The 11,540-nt window shown below is 41.5% G+C and overlaps 1 protein-coding gene across 1 annotated transcript in view; it reads left to right on the forward strand.

Moving 5' to 3' along the window:
• Positions 1–10,377, forward strand: part of LOC105908711 (centrosomal protein 350) — a 38,871-nt gene extending 28,494 nt beyond the window's left edge. Inside the window, 10 exon segments of the mRNA XM_042708940.1 lie at positions 1,176–1,345; positions 2,577–2,754; positions 3,694–3,854; positions 3,996–4,126; positions 4,217–4,287; positions 5,558–6,306; positions 7,605–8,081; positions 8,586–8,732; positions 8,849–8,971; positions 9,172–10,377. Of these exon segments, the coding sequence (XP_042564874.1) occupies positions 1,176–1,345; positions 2,577–2,754; positions 3,694–3,854; positions 3,996–4,126; positions 4,217–4,287; positions 5,558–6,306; positions 7,605–8,081; positions 8,586–8,732; positions 8,849–8,971; positions 9,172–9,339 (2,375 nt within the window). The 3' untranslated portion in view covers positions 9,340–10,377.
• Positions 10,378–11,540: the final 1,163 nt, after the last annotated feature.

Here is an 11,540-nt window from a genome sequence, read left to right on the forward strand (position 1 = left end):
TAATTGATTTATTTTAGGGCTGTCAAAGTTAACGCGTTATTCTATGAGATTATTGTGGCCGAGATGAATGCAATAAAATATTTGAACGCAACTTTGTTTACTTCCGGTGCGCGTTGACCCATGGCACGAAACCGCCGCGTGTCTGCAGTCAGTTAGATGGAAGAGACCGAGACGGTAGTTGAAGATGGAGAGAGCTGAGGGATTGTTGGGCGGAAAGTTTCTGTTTAAGAGGCAAAATGACAGAACAATCGACAAAACTAAAGTTGTATGTAGCATTTGTCAAGCTGAATGTAGCTATCACAGAAGCAGCTCGTCTTTAAGTTATCACCCTAATGCAAAGCACCCGACAGAAAGCAGTCCCAGGTTAGATGGTCGCCAACCCACACTCCACGACTTCTCTAGGAAATGAACTAGACCAGTCCGTGAAAAGGTTACCAACGCTGTAGCGTTTAGGTTTGCCGGTGACTGTCGGCCCATCAACATAGTTGAGCGTGGGCTGACTGAGGTGATTCGAATTGCTTCAGGGGACAATTCTTACGATTTACCCGTCGAGGGGCACCATTGTGTCTCGCATCACATTCCTTGTATGACGGCGAGAGAGCACGAAAAAAATACAATTAAACAACAGTGTCTAAAATACCACGCTGTCTGAAGTGATTACTCCGTTTAAGATTTAGTCTTTAGAAGAAAACAAACTTTTAATCACGATGAATGTAGATGAATGAATTTCAAAATGTGAGATTAATTAGTTAGAGAGAAAAAAAAAGTTGTGTTTATGAGCACCAGCTTCTAGCTGTCGGCCTCGCTGCTTAAGAGTACAGCAGCGCATATTTTCAAGGTAACCATGAACAGATCCCGTTTAACTGCCACAAGAGTGTCCATCTTGTAAGTTTAAACTGCCACAAGAGTTGTTTCATCTTGTAATAAGATCTCAATGAGGAAACACGCTGTTTTTTTTCTATTTTCACTGCATTTTAATATAGCCTATAAATAGTGAATTTTAATATAAAATATTAATGATTAATCGAAAATCGATCGTTAATTCTCCCAACGATCGATTAAGACAATTTAATCGAATGCCCATCCCTAATCGTAACACAATGTTGCTTTAAATAAAAAATTGTTACAGATAATGTTTCACTCAGTTCTTCACTCCAATATTTCTCTCCTCACAGATGCTGTCGGGCCGGATGCATCGCCAGATCTGTCAATGTACAGTGGACCCTCCGACCTTCCCTTGCCTGAGAAGCCGACTGGGCATTCTGAAGCGTCCCAAAGTCAACACAGCAGTCCGCAAGCAGGTGTTGCCTCGTCCCAGGAGTCTGATATCTCTGAAAGAATCCTGGTAAGTTATAAGTCATTCCCACTTACACTGAAAGCCATTATATTGATGTTAATATGCCGTATTGGCGTCATGTGGGAATAGGAGCCAATGTGTGAACATGGCAATATGTCGTACCGTCATTCTACCCAACATTCCCGTCCTCAAGAGGACTCCTGCCCCTCTTCTACCCACACTTTCTGTTTCAGGTTTGAATTATCAAATTTATCAAATCAAATCAAATATATCAAATGAAGTATATCAAATGAAAACATCAGTCAGAAACAGCAAGTTAAATTCACGTGGGAAATGTAAAGTCAGACGAGAAAGCAAGTTAAAATTGGGATAGGCTGTGAGAAAGGGCAGCGAAAAAGTAAATCATAAGGCTGTGGCACAGATAAGGGAAAGCTTTCAGACCTTGAGATGTTTCAGAAGATTAAAAACATAAAGTTCTGTAAGTGGAAAATACCACAAGAATCATGTGTTATTACTATGTGCAGAGTGGACGAGACAGTATGTCACAATCTTAAGATCGATAGATGGGCGGCCCAGGGGACCAGAGTGACATCACAGGATTAGGCCTTAAAAGTTTGAGCATCGCCTGTATCAGATCAGAATGCATTCACCAGCTTGCTTGACTGTACTTGATTTTCTGTTGAGCGGTTGTATTGTACCAGCATCTACCAGTAAAACTGATCTTGTTACAACAAATTGCTTCTTATGGTGGTTCCTCTCTAAAACAACACGCAAGAGTGAAAATGACTCTTACAAGGTTGAATACATATGCACTAATTATACTGTGCTTGTAATTCATACTGTATGTCAGCCTATTTACCCCATAAAAAAACAAATGCCATCATTGACAATCGTTTAGTGCTGTATAAGTTATCCCTTTAACCTTATGAGGATATCTAATAGGACCCACTAAGCTGCTCAACAACCAATACTTTGAAAGCTGGCTTTCTCCCTTTTTTATTCACTATTCTGTAGATTTCATGTATATACTTCTTCTATGTTCTATGCGCATGTGTGCTAATATGTGTTATCCTCTGATATGTTATGCTTGCTTCTGCTGCTGCTCTGCTTGTAGCAAGATTGCTGATTTGCTTCTGTTTAGCTTTCACACCTAATGTGTTAATACTTTATGTTGCTACATTTGAGAAAGTGGTATGTTGGACATTTGGGTGCTGTCTTATGTGGGAATTAAAGTGTATCATCATAACCTTCCCTGTGTCCTATCCTTTATCTGCACTAGTCTCCTTCAGGGGAAACTTCTAGCCTGTCCCAGCACCTGGAGGGTAGCATGGGGCAGTCCCAGCACCTGGAGGGCAGCGTGAGGCAGTCCCAGCACCTGGACGGCAGCAGTGGGGGCAGCGTGGGGCAGATCTACTCTACTGACCACAGGACTAGTGATCAGATCTCATCTGGGAAAAGTGAGTCAAGGATTTGTTTTTAACATTATAGGTTCTCATAACATAACATTAATCTGTTTTTTTCTTTAGCATGCACATATTTTGTTAGCATACAAAGTTAAGTTCTACAACAAATACAATGTGTTTCTACATTTGACTTGTACTGTTTTGTAGTTAGATATTATGTAAGGGATAATGTATTGTTCGGCGGTCATTATCGAAAAAATGAATCCCGGCGGGACGAACAGGACCCCGATGCGCAGCAGGAAATACTAGTTGCTTTTCCCTTCACCAGAAATAGAAATAGTTTCAAAGCTTCTCTATATTAAATCTTCAAAATTGGGAATTAAAAAAAAAAGATTCAAATGAATGGGGACTCATGTCTAGTAATAAAATACTACTTTTAATGTGGATCAAATGTTATTCTTTGTACTTTTGTAAAAAAATTATATAACTAAGGTGGTGACAATTTTGATGCAGGTGTTTATGTTTTCTGTCTCTAATGGTCAGCAGAATCTTAACAATGATTAAATATTATTTTTGGGAGGATGTGTTTACAAAGGAGTGTCTCTTGTGCAATAAAACCAAATGCCATCCATGTGAAGCATAACTCTTTTATTTTGAGACAACCACTGGAAAGTAGAAGTTGGAGATGGAACAGTGCTTTTGCCCACTCAACATGCGTGCCATGATGAGATATACGAAGGAAATAGTTAGGAGGATGATGTTGCCAAGTTTTTGGTTCTAAGGACAATGAAGAGTAATATGATATTTAAGTACAAATTCAAGAACTACAACTAGCTGAGGATAAACTAGCGTAAATATTTACAGCTGTCACACTAGGAGATTTGCGTGTTAACTTCTGATTTGATTTGAAAGGCAAAATTCCATTTGCATGACATGATAACTAGCTGATGTTACAGTCTCTTCAAAATGATAACATGTATATGATTTTTTTAGAGTCAACATCAGATCAGAGCAGTATTGAGAGCCGGATCTGGGCTCTGAAGGAGGAACTGAGAAAGCGCAAAACTGTTGTGCACCAGCTGAAGAAAGAACAGAAGAAACGCCAGAGAGAGCGCCTGAAGGCTCAGGAGGCCAATCTACTGAAACAGCTAGAGGTGTGTAGTCCTTCACTGGATTCTCTGGAGTTATATCTATGCATACTTCCTCAATCATAGTTTCTGTGTGCTTATTTGACACTTGTTAATCATGTTATTTATCAGTATACTATTATTTTGTCTTGTCTTTTAACCTTTAAGTCATATAATGACTTCATTAAGAAGACCAAAACAGAGTTAAGTGAAGACCTCGAAAGCACATTGACAACTAAACCAGATATCAAGAAGCTTACAACAGAAAAACCAAGAATCAAACCATCTCCATCCCAGAGGTCAGTTTCTTAAGATTTATGCCATATTCATTTAATTGGTAAAAATTGATGTATTTTGTCTTAAGTTTCCTTGCATTCTCTCTACCTCAGATCAGAAGCAAGCAACAACTTAAAGTCTCAGGAAACTGACAAGACCATCTCAGATTTTCAAGATAATAGTGGTATGTTAAAGATACTTTTCTTTTAAAAAAAAATGTATGGCCTGTATTGCATGTACTGTGTTGACTTTTTCATGTGTAGTTAACTCTTAATTTTATCTTTGTGCATCTGTCCAATTATGTTTTTTTTTGTCTTTTCCTAATTGCAGCCGTTTGTAACCTCATATGGATGCCAGTCGGGCTCGGGCCAGCGAGGGAGGGTTTTGTCTGATGAAGGACCCTCACCACTAGTGGAGCTCCGACCACCAGTTTTAGGGAAGGTCCAGACCACTCTAATAAGTCCAAAGAATCTGGTTGTCACCTGAGCCTCCACCATAGGCAAGACATCTTTGAATGCATTATCCACAGTCCCAATCTGCCAGTGAAAAACCTGGGGCTCTGCACAGAGGCAGAGTCAACTGTGAGATTGAACTCTTTTGAAAGTCTGGAAAAATCCAAGAGTGAGCACTCCTACGCTCACCACTCAGATCATCTCTCGGATGTCCTTCTCCATCTGGACGTTGTTGCAGAGGGCCTTGAGGGTTCAAAACAACGGCCTGTCACTGAGCAACAAAGACCTGGCTGAAGAGTCCCCGCAGAGGAAAATGGCCAGAGTGGTGCTTCTAAACCGAGGGTCTGAGGATGGCTGTTAACGATGGTGCAGATGATGTTAAAACCACATCCTACTTACCAAATCAAATGGCCTCAACGGAGCAGAAACCTGGGGCCAGACCAAGGCATCATCTCCCCCAGCTGATGGTTATAATGATGATTTTGAGTCCCTGGCCGAGTCCTCCCTCGTGGCTTTGGGCAGAAATTCTATGCTCTCCACTCTAGAAGAGCAAGGAATGTCATGTCACAAGTCTGTAAGAAATAGTAGCGAGGATGAAATTGGTGAAGAGTTTACCTCAAAATCAGAATTAATTAGTGACATCCACTCTAATCATCTGTTCGAAATCAAAAGCCAAACTGCGAAATCTTTAGATCAGGACGAAGAAGAGGACTTCATCTCTAAAATGGTCCACAGAGTCATCTACTTCTAATTCACAGGTCTTGTCAGCGGTGGACAAAAATGGATGCTTTCAGCATCGGGGATAAAGTCCTTGTAAGGAATCTTCAGCTCGGTGTTTTAAGGTTCAAAGGCCAAACTAGTTTTGCCAAGGGGTTCTGGGCTGGAGTGGAGCTTGACCAATCAAAGGAGATAATAATGGAACCTGTGATGGTGTGGTGTACTTTGAATGCAAACCAGCCCACGGTGGTCTTGTTTCTCCCAATCATATTTCTCACCTGCCAGGGGTTTGTAATGTTGATGTTGAAACCACAGATGACGAGGACTCTTTCTTTGAAGACGCGTCACGCAAAGACTCTTTGTTTGACGGCTCAAAGGATCAATTGCAGCAACAAAGCCATGAAGTTGATGGCGGCCAAAAATCTGATCAACTGTTTTACACCGGAGACAAAGGCCACTTTGATCAAACCGATGGATCTTGTGAACTGCAAAACAAGCAAACCACGTTAGAGAAAGACTCTGTGACACTGACTAACTCTGACCTCATTATTGATCGCTCCAAAGATGAGAGGTGCTCATTAATCAGTGGAGAAAGCAGAGCTATAAACCTGGATCGTGCTTCCACGGATAACCAAAGTGTTCTTCTGTCTGCCATGGGGAAGTTCAACTTGAAAGACCAGGCTCAGGAAGCGGAGCCTTCTGCTCTCCTTGACTCAGTAGACAACGAGAAGGGTGTCTCGGATACCAAGATCTCTACTGATGAAAAGTGTGATGTTTCAAAGCCTTATGAGAAGGAAAGCTTCGGCACATTTGCAGATCAGCTCTTCAAGAACTTTGTGTCAGTCAACGTGGAGCAATACCAACAGATACAAAAAGCTAAAGAAAAGAAGATACAGGATGCCAATTTGAAGAAAGATGATTATGGCTGCTTTACAGAGACACACATGCCTTCAGCAACCATAAAGATGGATACGTTTCCTTACTTTGATGACGAGGAAGAGGATATAACATCACCAGAACTTTACAACCAACAGGTGAGTAACTAGAGATTCAGTGAGTGGGACGAAGGGAGATAGAAGTTATTCAAATTGCATACAAGGTTTCTTTATGATTTCAAACACAGAACACAGCTCACACACAGTTTCTGAACACAGCTCATGTCCTTCAGCTGTACATGGAAGGTGCTTTTCAGACTGAATGAGCTGGGTAGGCTTGTAGTCAGCATATCATTCATTCCAAAGGGTTTTCAGACTGAATGAGCTGGGTAGGCTTGTAGTCAGCATATCATTCATTCCAAAGGGTTTTCAGACTGAATGAGCTGGGTAGGCTTGTAGTCAGCATATCATTCATTCCAAAGGGTTTGACAGTTCCAAGTGAGTTTTCTGACATCATTGTTGTAATAACAAACACTAATGCCCTTTTTCCACTAAAGACCGGGGCCAGCCCGAGTCTTTTCCACTACAGACCGGGGCCAGCCCGAGTCTTTTCCACTATAGACCGGGGCCAGCCCGAGTCTTTTCCACTAAAGACCGGGGCCAGCCCGAGTCTCTTCCTCCAACTTGAGCACTAGTGACGAGCCCCAGTTTACTGTTTTGGTTAGGAGTTGTAATATCAAGGACATTTGCAAACCAAGAACACAAGTGCTTAGCAATGGTTGGGTAAGGACGCGTAAAAAGGAATTAAAACAGAATATAATCATGTCATGGAATTGTTGGAAACCGTGTCCTTGATTGTTTTGCGAGGGTTTGATTTACCCATAGATAGTTTTGATTTACCCAAAGATAGTTTTTCTTTACCCAAAGATAGTATACTTTACAAATACAAGGCAAGTAATTTTTGTTGCTAGGTAATCTAAACTAATGCTACCTATATGTTTTTATATTTCTCCAGTTTTATTGTTGCATTGTATTCCATTGCAAAATTCAGTAGGTCAGCCCCGATTGGGCCCGGCCCACTCCAGAACCGAGCCACGTTTCCAGTCCAGCCCCAGAGATGGAGACAGAGCCATAGTCATATATCAACTCAGTTTGATTTATTCATATAGCGCCATTGCATTGTCTCAAGCCCTGAGCCCAATCCCAAGTCTTTAACCCCCAAGAGAAAGGTCACTGGTAACGGTGAACATGGAAAAATCTCTTTGTAACAGGAAGAAACCTTGAGTAGAACCCAATTCAAAAGGGGGAATTGATGTGCCTGAGACCAGTAGGGGGATAGGAATCTATTTAATTATGTTAAATCTATTTTATCTGTCTGACGTAAGAGATCTAGTTAGTATCTCAGTATGTTCAGAGTGAAGTGTTTCGTACCTTAATTGTTGGTCTTTCTGCTGTAGGAGAGTCCTGTGTTGGATGCATCTGGGCAATTGGAGTTGGCTAAACGTTTGGCTGAGCTGGAACTCAGCCGAGAACTGTTGGATGCTCTAGGAGAAGAACCAGATTGGTTTGAAGAGGATTTCGGTCTTAGTTCTAGGAAAGAGCTAAGACAGAAACAGCTCCACCTGTGGCAGGAGGGAGGTATTCCAGGTACTCTGAGCTCAGCACCAGGTGAGCAGGTGAAGACTCCTCCCAGGCCAGAGCTGCCTCTTCAGGCCAACAGAACCCCTGAGAGACCCGTCATGATTGTGCCTCACGGCGTGATAGAGATGGAGAAGCTTGTGTACGCTGCCACTCAGGAGATCTGGGACAAGTGCAGATTGGGAACGGGTAAACCACTGGCTGGATCCCCCAGACCCCAGGCTTCGGTTGGGTTCTTAGGAGGGGAACCCGAGAGTGAGGACCAGGACACTTACTGCAAGCAAAGCTACAAACAGGTAAAGTCCATCCACAACCAGAGGCGTTTGGAAAAGAAATCCTTTTTTTTCAGTTTGTGTATTTTGTCACTTGGATTAGAAACCCTACTCACCTCCTTTGCCATTGGGCAAGCTAATGGTTAAATAATGCTGCCGTATCCAAGTCTCCACATGTTGCCAGGATGTGGTGAAGCTGCATTTGTGCGCCACAATTAAGTATCACCTAAATGCACTCTAATCAGCCCTGTAACCCAGCTCCAGAGGGTTAATACCAAGTTATTAACATGCTTTACAGCCATGGCATTACTTTGATCATTTGGGACTCAGATCTGAGAGCTCAAGGTTTAGAGGAAACTGTCCTTCCCCTACATGTGAAATGCTTTCTACTAATAATACAATTATGTGTTGTAAAGGTGCAGTGAAGAAAACCTCACCAAATGGATTCATGAACATGGACCACAGCTCTAAGTGAGTTACTCTGAGACCAAATCAGCAGTTTTACAGTGAATTGCATCTGTTTTTCAGGCTGTATTTGATTTATCGTGGGAGGTCATCAAGGACGTATTTGCCAAGGATCATAACGCAGAACAGCCTCAGTGGAAGAAGCCTCAGCGCATCAAGTCGTCCCACTTTCATGGAGTCAAATGCACAGAGGACATCCAAACAGTTCAGGTCAGTTGGACATGTTGGTGTAGAGAGCTCTCCACCGCCAGGAGAAGACATTTGGTCATAGTCAGATCATTTATCAGGATCCTGACATGATTTGAACCCCTGTGTTTTTGTTCCAGTCATTTCTCACAGAAGAGGTGTTGAAGTTGTATAACTTGAAGAGGGAGCACAACCAGAAGACCGACTGGCAGAAGATGCTGAAGTTTGGCAGGAAAAAGCGTGACCGAGTTGATCACATACTGGTAAGACATGTCATCATAGAGAGGCATCAGGCAGATGATGCAGGTTTGACCAGTTTGGAGGAATGTGTTTGTGTGGAACTAGTTTCAAATTCATTTTGAAAGGCAAGTCTGTTGGCTTTTAGCCAGTTAGCTCACTTGAAGAAAATCTTCCTGCTTCTTTAAAGTAAGTTTTGAGTTCCCTGTTCTCTCCTTCTCTTCAGGTTCAGGAGCTGCATGAGGAGGAGTCGCAGTGGGTGAACTATGACGAAGACGAGCTGTATGTGAAGATGCAGCTGGCGGATGGCGTTTTTGATGCCTTGTTAAAGGACACGGAGGATGTGTTGTCTCAAATTCAGGAGAGGAGATCCATCAGAGCCATGTCCTCCTGATATCCACACGTCCTTAGAAGAACACTTCATGTCTCCTTCCAGATCAATGTCCCGTCTGTGGAATAGGTTCTAGGTCCTTTGGCCACAGATAAACAAAAACGATGTTAACCTGACCTGGTCTTTCAATCTTCAGTGTGTAGTTGGCTTTATTACACCAAAACAGACCAAATGATTCTTGAAATGTTCAACAGCACACTTATGTAATCATCAGAAGACAAAACATCACATGAACTTTTAACATGAGAGGGAAAAGGGGCTGTTAACGTTTTGAAGTCCATGGAGTGATTATTTATCATTTATAAGTTAAGTGAGGAGATGGAGAGGTTTTAGAAAGGGGCTGTCAAAACGTTAATATATGAAATATCTCATGCCAAAACGTCACATCTGTTTCTTACAATGTGAACTCTCCCTAACAGTCTCTTGAGTTTTTCTCCTGATTAAAAAGGAAACAGGAGAAACACGACATCAGATTAAATGTCATTATTATCATTTAATGAGGTCTGGTGACATTGTCATTAACCTCAGCCTTTAAAACAGCTCTCCTGTGTTCAGTGGTCTCATGTCAGCTGAGTTTGATTTCTGCCCATCACTGGTGTAATTATGTCTAGATTTGTCATTTGTATTGATCTATTTACCTGTATAAAATGTGGAATTGTTAAAACCTAGGTAATGTTAATGTTAGAACAGGCCCCTGTCCTGGTGGTACAGCTAATGTGGTTGAACTGCACACAAGGCAGGAGTTAGGGGGGTGTTTTTGTATACTGTAGAAACAATGGTGATCAAGGGCTTCTCTTTTTTATGAATAATTTGGGAACTTAAGCCGTGTGCTGTTGTGTATACATACATAATACAATAATTCTGTATTATGTAAGCATTTAGACGACCTTGGACGATATCCTGAGATGCTGCACTTGTTCTCATTCAAATCTGATCAGTCCTTAATTGTATACTGTGTTCATAAAAGAAATGTCACCTGTAGAGGTTTGAACCTTTCTCTCTGAAATGGAGTTATGAAAATTGTATGAAAAGTTGTTGAAAAGTTCAGTATGAAAATATACAGCTGCACACCACTTGAAATGTACAAACTTGTTCTTTTACTGCATTAGACACACACACACACATATATAATATACACATAATATAAATATATTGTCTTGGATATGTAAATTGTTTCACAAAATATTTTTTGAAAATGTAAATAAAGTGGATTTCTTGAATGCCACTCTATTGTGTTTCTCTTTTGGGGTATCCAGATGGCCTCGACCATGGAGACATGTAGGCTACATTTGGGTGGGAATGAGTACAACAGTGACATTTGAACTTTCAACCCTGAACTCAAGGCTCCAATAAGGATTTGGAAGGCTTTTGACCAAACTGGATCTCTGGCCATCAGAGGACTTGCAGACTCACTGACTTTGCACGTGTTCACATTAAATCCACAAGGGCCCAAGGCTGTCTGATTTTCTCAATTAAACAAGTCTGCAAGGGCTCTCGTACGGACCTCCTGCAGACTGTCAGAGTCCACAGAATACTTTATCAGCCTTCAGTGGTGCAGTTACCCAGAATTCAAAGCTGTTGTTGACAGTTGTTACTTCTGGTGTTTGAAATGACTGTTTGGCTACATCATTTTGGTGGCCTTTATATATATTGAGATGGGCATCATATACTGTGACACAACACACAAATACATTAATTTAATACAGTAATTCAAACAGTCATATTGTGTGTCATGTACTGTAAGCCAAGCACCTGAATAATGGGGTGCAGAGCCCAAACTGCCTTTTATAAATCATACATTTACATATTTCCAGCTTTGGCGGCTGAGTGTTGCATTGGATGTGTCCATAGCAACGACTTGAGCTTGGCATTAAAGACGTTTGCAGGCCTGAGCCCCTGTCGACTTCAATGTCAGTCTACATTTTTAGCCATAAAATCTGCCAGGGCAGAGATGGAGGTTTTAAATCAATATTTGGCTACAAATCCAGGTAAATCCAGAGGTTAGTAGTGGATCCTATCAACAGCTGGATGTGCTTGATTACGTTCATCTCTCGATGTCTTTTATTTGAAAGAAAGACAGTGGATTCACAGCATTAGGTGCACTTGAGTTATGAGCAAGTCAACCACAACAGTAATGGAATTATTCATTGAGGTAAACAGGGCCGGATTAAGAACACAAAGGGTCCTGTGACAAACCATCACTC

The sequence above is a fragment of the Clupea harengus genome, chromosome 10, assembly GCF_900700415.2.
Source record: "Clupea harengus chromosome 10, Ch_v2.0.2, whole genome shotgun sequence".
Lineage (NCBI taxonomy): Eukaryota > Metazoa > Chordata > Actinopteri > Clupeiformes > Clupeidae > Clupea > Clupea harengus.